Genomic DNA, 7757 nt, shown 5'->3' on the forward strand with positions numbered 1-7757 from the left:
TGCGAAACATAACAGGATGGGATTCCATCAATAGGGGAAATCATAACCTTAGATCCTTCTCTTATTTGTTTACAACTCGGTCATAGTTAGCTTTTAGTTACTTAAATTTATTCAGTTATAGTTAGTAAAAATATCACCAATTGTTATTCAAAATATCTGGGAAGTTGATTACGAAGAATTCAGTGAGTCCGACAAAAGTAATTGGTAGGTTAATTCCCAGTGGATTCGACTCTGGGCTAAATACTCGGATTATATTTACAACAACCGCATGTCCTTTTTATAAGGCATAGTTGGGCGTGATCATTGGCCACACCCCAAGACGTGTGATGTTGGCAGCCTACACCAATGCAAGCATCAATGGTTGATTCCACGGCTCGAACCCATGATCTATAGGCCATACGGAGACAACTTTTCCGTTGCTCCAAGGCTCCCCTTCAATTATTTTAGCGGGTTGGCGGCATATTTTTTTGATATATAGCTAGTTTCACTTATTATAAGCAATTACTTGTAGTTATATTTTAAATGGTTAGATACTGTCAGTGTGTAAAAATTAAACTCCATGGACAATTAATGTACTCAAGACATGGCCATGAGAAAGTCAATTACAAACTTGAGTACAAACCAGTGCTTGTTTTGCACCCTGCTTGAAACCTGATACAGTTTCATATACTCCTAAAAATACATCAAAAGATATACTTAGTATCACTTTAGTATAAATAACATAGTTTTCTACAGGAAAAATTAAACTTTCCAAAGCCAAAGCGTGATACACCAACACAAAAATTTTCAAACCTAAGTTTTTGTTGTATCACATTTTGGCTTTATACACATCACAAGAAAACCTAAGGCAAGAGCTTTAGAAACAAACAAAAAGAATTTGTAGACAGACTTAAAGCTCCAAATGCCCAGGGAGAACAAGGACAGCCAATCTGCCAAGGATAAAACAATCCAGAGATCAGACGCCAAGCGGTAAAGGACAAGAAAAATAAACAAGAATGAAGCACACGTTGGCGATGGGAAACACATTTTATGCTCTCTTATCTAGAAACTGAAATTCATGGAGCGAAAGCACAATGTACATCAGTATATCACTATGAATCTTCAAAGCTTTTCTCAGAGAGTGCTACCTGCGGACTATATAGCGTGCCTTAGTTTTGATGAACAAAGTCAACTTCTGTTGCACTCTTGTCCGGATGCCCCCTCTTGGCCTTGCGACGTGAATGATGTGAATTACCAGTGCGATCGGATTCCTTTGCCTTTGTGCTGCAACATACAATTCAAGAAAGAGAAATTTGAGCCTCATGGAGTGAAATAAGTTCATGAAATAATTTTAATATAATCTCTACTTAAGAAAATGAGGAACAGAGTAGATGTACTAACCAGAAGATGGAAGACAAAAGTTTGAACAGAACTATAATGGGCAAAGCCAACAATGCCGACGCCGACAGCACATAAAAAATCAACTAATTTTACAAGTTATCAGATATTAAATTGGAGGAAAAGGCGGAGACATGAATGGATGTGCAATAGAAGTATGCAAACAGATATATACCGCAAACCAAACCAGCTCCTTTGTCGCAAGAGATCTTGTAACGTCATGCTTCTCCAGTGTTTCTTTGACTGTGCCTTGCAGCTTCAAAGGATATCAAACAGAGTTTACAATTGGTGGATCAAAAGCCTAATATAATACTCCCTCGGTCCCAATTTATGTCACCATGCAGATTTTGAGAACTTCTTAATTTTGACCGTGAATTTGGTTATAGAATTTTAAAGTTTTTAAAAAAAAAAAAATTAATATATTTGAAAATTATATAAAAAGTACTATAAGCCATAGTAATTAACCATTCAAAATATATTATCTAAAAGACATTAAAAATTTGCTATCAAAGAAAAACTCAGTTGACTCTCAAAATGCGTACACCTGCCGCATAAATTGGGACGGACGGAGTAGTAATATAGGATATATATGTGCATGAATCAAAATAAGGGCATTTACTACTTCAACCAGAGTATTTGAATTGTAAAAATCAGAAGCCAGAAATGTAACCTACTTATTGCTTCTGACAGTAAGTCCAGAAGCATTGAACATGTAATGACCTCGGCCAAGAATAGGAACTTAATGTTGCCAAATCCAATGAGTTAATGTTGATGTTAAAAAGCCAAAGAAAGAAATACGGGTAATATTTCTCAAGGTAGAAAATGATGACATTCTTAAACTACAGGAATATCCAAACATCATGCATAAGTTATCGAGGTGGTAGTAGAAATGTGGAATCTAAAGAGGAGAAGAGAAGATACATCTGCATGAGATCATATTTCAGGGATTAATGTCTCGTTAACTTTCTCATACCTGATCATGGTATGTCGTTGCAGACTTAAGGAACTTCCCATAATGATGAACCGCCACCTCTGTGTACGGCTTGACAGCAACACGAACTTTTTCAACATGTGGTTTTGCAGCAGTGGCGACGTCATCAATGTACGGCTTGCTGAATTTCTTAATTTCCTGTCAGAAAATCATTCTTTGTTCAGGGATGGCAGACTTAGAAGGTAAGGCTACGACTCTATAAGTGCATGACAAGATCGGGAAAGAAATATTCTTAAGCAGACTGGGAAACGCTACCTGAACATGAGGAGTTGCTAGTTCTTGAACCTTGACGATATGTGGAGTTATGGCGCCTTTAGATGTCTCGTAAATTTCAAGAGCTCTTGTAGTTAGCAATTCTATATGTGGCTCGGCGGTAGTGGAAATCACCACCCACTTCTCCTTCGCAGCTGGTATCCATTGCTTCAAACAGTAGATTAGATTTGTATAATTACTTGTTCGGTACACACAAGGCTTCTCAAATCAATCTAGTTTGAATTTCGAGAGAATTTCTTCAATTTGAATAAGAAGTTAAGCAACAATATCTGCAAATACTCACATCCTCACTCACTGTAGTTGAATTCACTATATAATATTGTATGTAATGATATAAATATAACAACTATGCCTCAATCCCAAACAAGTAGAGGTCGGCTATATGAATCCTCACTATTAAGCTCATCATTGGCCAATATTATTAAAAAAAAAGGTACTAGAAGCTCTCTATATAATGATAACAAATAAAAGCTTAGAACTATGATGACAACGTAAAATAAAGAATACACAACTTCTTTGCAAGACTATGGAAATATTGAAACTACCAAGTGAATGAGACAACCTTATATATAGGAAAGAAAGATGTTCAACATTAATGATGCAAAGCTTGGCTTACTGTTTTGATTGTTTCCACATGTGGTGCAGCCCATGTTTCAGCTTGGGCCTTCTTTTCAGTAGCCTGAAAAAGCACATAACAGAGATAAGCAGGTTAAACCGGTCACGTGGACACGCATCCATTAATAACAGTATAATGCAGCCTCAGGGGCGGAACTAGAAGCCTGGCTACAGGTTCGGCCGAACCCAGTAGCTTTTGCTCAAACAGTATATTTATGCTAAGAAATTCATTAAACATGTACAAGTATTCAATTTAGAAGCCAGATATTAGCACTTTGAATCATCGTTCTAAAATCCATAACCCATAAAATTGAAATCCTGACTCCGCCATTGCGTAGCCTACTGGGATATTGAACAGCCAAAAAACAATGTACCTTCTGAATCACTATGTCCATAGCAGGTTTTCCGTGCTCTATCCAGTGCTTCTCCAAAATAGACTGCAGTTGACAAAAAAATCAAAAATCAGCATAGAATCATGTTACTTGTGATTGTTGCTCCAACTTTGGAAGTTCTAAAATAAGATAATTGTTTATCCAAATACCTGGAAATGGATCAAACTAACAGCAAGCCAAGGTGGAAGCCATGCACCATGCACCTGAATTCAGAAAAGAAAAGAACATATTACCAGGCATGTAGGATGATTCACCAAAATCTAACTACGGCAAGGAGCATAATCTGCCCAAAGGAACATTTGTTTCTTTTATTTGGGTTACAACAGAAATAGCTTGGGGGGAAGCATAACCTGGCTTCACATAGTCAAATTCTTAGAAGCAGCAATGGATCAACTAAATCCTTGTGGATTATTACCACCCAAATATACAACCTAAACAAAATTACCGCTGACAAAAGCTCCATGAACAAACCTACCCAAAAGGAACACCAAATTAACAACTATAAGAACCATCGTTGCTTCTCTTAAAATCTCACTACTTAATTTTTTAACGATCCTTAAAATTGTTGGACATAATTAAGTGTACTCTCTGTTTCTCTCTGCAAGATTAAATTTTTGAATGAGGTGGTCACCCATTTCAATATAGTATCAGAGCAGGTAGAGGTCCTGAGTTAATGTCTCATCACCACGGTTCGGCCAAAATATTTCCACATGATTCACTCGTGAAAAAGAATCAAGCTCGCACATGAGGAGGCGTGGTGAGAACATCATTAAGTAACTAGAAAGCGTGCTCTCTTTGACAACTTAGACATTTATATGAAGTGGTTAAAAGTTCAACAAAAATCCCTGGCCAGTCCAATACTTGGAAGCAGTCTCTTTTAAATCAATATCAATAAAAAGAAGTTCTAAGGCAAGTGAAATTGAAAGCAGTCTCTTTTAAAGAGAGTTAGAAAAGTCAATCCAGTTTTTTCCATGCTGCTGATATCACCACCAACAGCACCATAATTTATTTCGAAACATATGTGATACCACCAGCACACAGATATCCCCAGTTTTACTGTGATTGGACTTTTAAAGACTAGCTAAACTATAAAATCAACATGTCGAAGCAGAAAATAACAGGTAGCAATCAAACGGTACCAGTTTGAAATTTTTACATGGATCACAAGATTTCTAGTCCAACTGGGAGATCGAATAAAGCATCTATCAAAATATAAGCAGTCCAACCCAAAATAGGCATGAAATTATGGCCTCTTGGGAAGAGGAATGTATTTCCTGCATGCAGCTTAAGCAATCAAACATACACCAAGTAATTATACCTCTCCAAGCTGCTGAGTTTTTGACGTGGCTTCAGATCTGGCTCTAATCATTTCCTCCTGAAAGAAGAGTAAAAAACAGGAGATGCATTAGAAATTGTATCCTACGATACAAATTTCAAAAGTTTGGAGTTGCGCTTTTATCAAGACCATGCCTCAGCAATTTGAAGAGCCCGTTCAGTTTTTCTCAGTTTTGCCTTCTGCTCATCAACAGTCTTTTGAAGCTGCATAAATTCAAAAGAATGTGAATGACATTATATGATTAGGCTAGATACTGCAGGTACCAAGACAAAAACCTAAAATGCAGTTTCAGACAAGAGGTTACCTTCTCAACTTTTGAAATCAATTCAGTTACTCTCTTCTCTGCTTCATTTATTTGGGCTCCCAACTCCTTATTCTTCATATCAACTTCTGTTTTCAGTTTATTGACTTGATTTTCTAGTTGATCAACTCGTGCATGAGCCTTTCTAACTTGCTCCTCGGCATCTAATGTACCTTTTTGCTGAGAAAACAAAAGATAAAAGGGGCAAGTTACACATTTGGCCGGTCGGCCAAATATAATTACATCCGCTAGTCAAATACACAAAAAATATGCACTGATTATATACAATATATGTATATTATACATTAAAATACAAAAATAATATAAATTTACTGGCTATTATTTTTTAGAGCGGTATACTGTGTAGTTATCCCAAGAAAAAAACTATGAGTATAGGTGTTATAGAAGCATTATTCAGACATTTTAGCAATCATAGAATTGCAGATAAAAGCCAATACTAGTATGAGGAAGTTTGTTGGCTCACTTGGAGAGAAGCAATCTCGGCTAGCAATGAAGCAATACTCTCTGATTTCTCTTTAATCATATTCTCCTTGTCAGCAATGACTTCATCCTTCTGCTTCAGTTCCATGGCCGTCTCCTCCACGTTTGATTCTTCAAAAGGAAAAACATTTTAGAGGACACGCAATTGACAATATAGCTCTGCTATCTTATAAGAACGTAAAGATATCTCTTTAGTTAGCTCTTTCTTTGTACCAAACTAATTAGCTCTAACATACCGCATTCAGTTTTGACTTCGTAGTAGCCATTATTTCAACCACTTAGAATAATATATATAATTTAACAAAATTACTTACATTTCTTAGTCCTGTAATCTTGCATACCGAAAATCTACTCTACTATCAAATTTAGCTCATCTAAACTAACCCAAAATCTGAACGGGAGCCTTGGAGCAACGGTAAAGTTATCTCTGTATGACCTATAGGTCACGGATTCGAGTCGTGGAAGTAGTCACTAATGCTTGCATTTGGGTAGGCTGTCTATATTACACTCCGGGCCTTGCGTGAACGCGGGATGGCTTGTGCACCAGGCTGCCCTTTCTTTCTTTCCTTTCGTAACTAACCCAAAATCTATTCTCTTCAATTCTAGCTCATCATTAACTCAATTCCATAAAGACAAGAACTTTAACCAGTCAACCAAATTAAATCATCACATTAACATTTCAAAGAGTTCCTTGCATTACCAGATATGAAAATTAAGGCTAACTTCCTATGACTGGAAAAGAATTTCCTTTCATGAAACTATATTCACTATTTGTTTACCTTGAACTATGGCAAATTCCACTACTTATGAACACAGGTCATTTTCTTTTACAATTACCACAGTTCTTAATATATACCACTTATTTTACCAACTCATGGATATCATCATCAATCTTTATTAGTAGTAAAAAAATACAACCAGAACTTTATCATCCTATTATGTCCTCCATATTAAACAGTTATCTAAGAAAACAATGGAAAATGTTTTAGAAAATGATCCTCCAATATTTTCCAATGCACCTTAAAAGCTAGACTTTTGATCAACTAATCCACACATAAATTCAAGAAACACAATTTCCAAAACACCCACAAGGAATAAAAAACTTAAACTAAACATTAAAAAAAGGGATTTTTATTCAAAACTAACCCAAAGATTGGATCTTGGACTTAAGATGGTCCAATTCTTGAGAAGTAGAATCATGGGATTGAACATTTTCCACTTCATCATTATTCAAAGATAATTCAGCTTCAGCTTTGATCTGTGTAAATATGAGTGTAATAAAAACAAAGAGAGTGAATAATATGACTCGCAATGATAATGCCATGATGAGGAACTCACAACATAAGAAAACTTAAGGATCAGGTTATGATCAAGAAAGGAGCTTTTTTATGGGGTTTTAAGACAATATATTTTAAAAACAAACAGTAAACTTTTTTGGGTAGCTAAAAGCAAATCTTGTTCGGACCTTCCAAGAGGGAATCTTACAAAGGTTAAAATAAGGAAACAATTTTGGTCTGCTCTGGTGACAAAATAAATAGAAAATGTCACTTGTATAGACTCAGTTACGTCGAGAAATACTATTTAGAAATTAAAATTATATTTGGACATGCATTTTACTTAAAAAAATATTACAATTTTATGAGTGAAAAAAAAAATTCAAAAAATTGAAAAAGTGGTTAAAACTACTTTTTATTTTTTCAAAAAATTTATTTTCAAAAACTTATAAAATTTCATGGACAAACACGTTTTGAAATAAATTTTTGAAAAAATTATATAGGGACAAACGGTAGTACTTTGAATATGTTGTTCAGCAATTTTGATCATTTAAATTTAACAAGTTCTGATTGTTAGATTTAAAGAGAATTATAAAAATATATAAAGATTTAACTACAAATACAATAACCAATAATTACATTATACAAGCACCTAAAAGAACAAATGTGAATTTCGGTCTTTAATGTTCCCGTTAAA

General features: G+C 35.2%; 1 protein-coding gene across 3 annotated transcripts; it reads right to left on the bottom strand.

The window, feature by feature from the left end:
• Positions 1–584: 584 nt before the first annotated feature.
• LOC107782935 (uncharacterized) lies at positions 585–7308 on the bottom strand. 3 transcript variants are annotated; one of them, XM_016603896.2, is made up of 14 exons: positions 6933–7308; positions 5770–5897; positions 5289–5465; positions 5119–5187; positions 4967–5023; positions 3798–3851; positions 3631–3693; positions 3258–3320; positions 2624–2788; positions 2351–2506; positions 1553–1633; positions 1381–1463; positions 1128–1263; positions 585–929 (listed from the first exon to the last, which is right to left on the bottom strand). In XM_016603896.2, exons 1-13 carry the CDS (start codon positions 7108–7110, stop codon positions 1149–1151), a joined length of 1389 nt encoding a protein of 462 aa, XP_016459382.1. In that variant the 5' UTR covers positions 7111–7308; the 3' UTR covers positions 585–929; positions 1128–1148. The 3 variants fall into 3 exon arrangements, with proteins under 3 accessions (XP_016459382.1, XP_016459373.1, XP_075109459.1); XM_016603887.2 differs by having other exon boundaries at positions 1381–1411; positions 6933–7307; XM_075253358.1 differs by having other exon boundaries at positions 1381–1441; positions 1552–1633; positions 6933–7307.
• Positions 7309–7757: the final 449 nt, after the last annotated feature.

This window comes from Nicotiana tabacum, chromosome 5 (genome assembly GCF_000715075.1).
Source record: "Nicotiana tabacum cultivar K326 chromosome 5, ASM71507v2, whole genome shotgun sequence".
Taxonomy (NCBI): domain Eukaryota; kingdom Viridiplantae; phylum Streptophyta; class Magnoliopsida; order Solanales; family Solanaceae; genus Nicotiana; species Nicotiana tabacum.

Coding starts and splice junctions, on each gene's coding strand:
- LOC107782935 (XM_016603887.2), bottom strand. CDS start 7,110: ATGGCATTATCATTGCGAGTCATATTATTCACTCTCTTTGTTTTTATT. Junction 5,188..5,288: donor TGATTTCAAAAGTTGAGAAG/GTAACCTCTTGT, acceptor GAATTTATGCAG/CTTCAAAAGACTGTTGATGA. Junction 3,852..4,966: donor AAACTCAGCAGCTTGGAGAG/GTATAATTACTT, acceptor TTCTGAATTCAG/GTGCATGGTGCATGGCTTCC.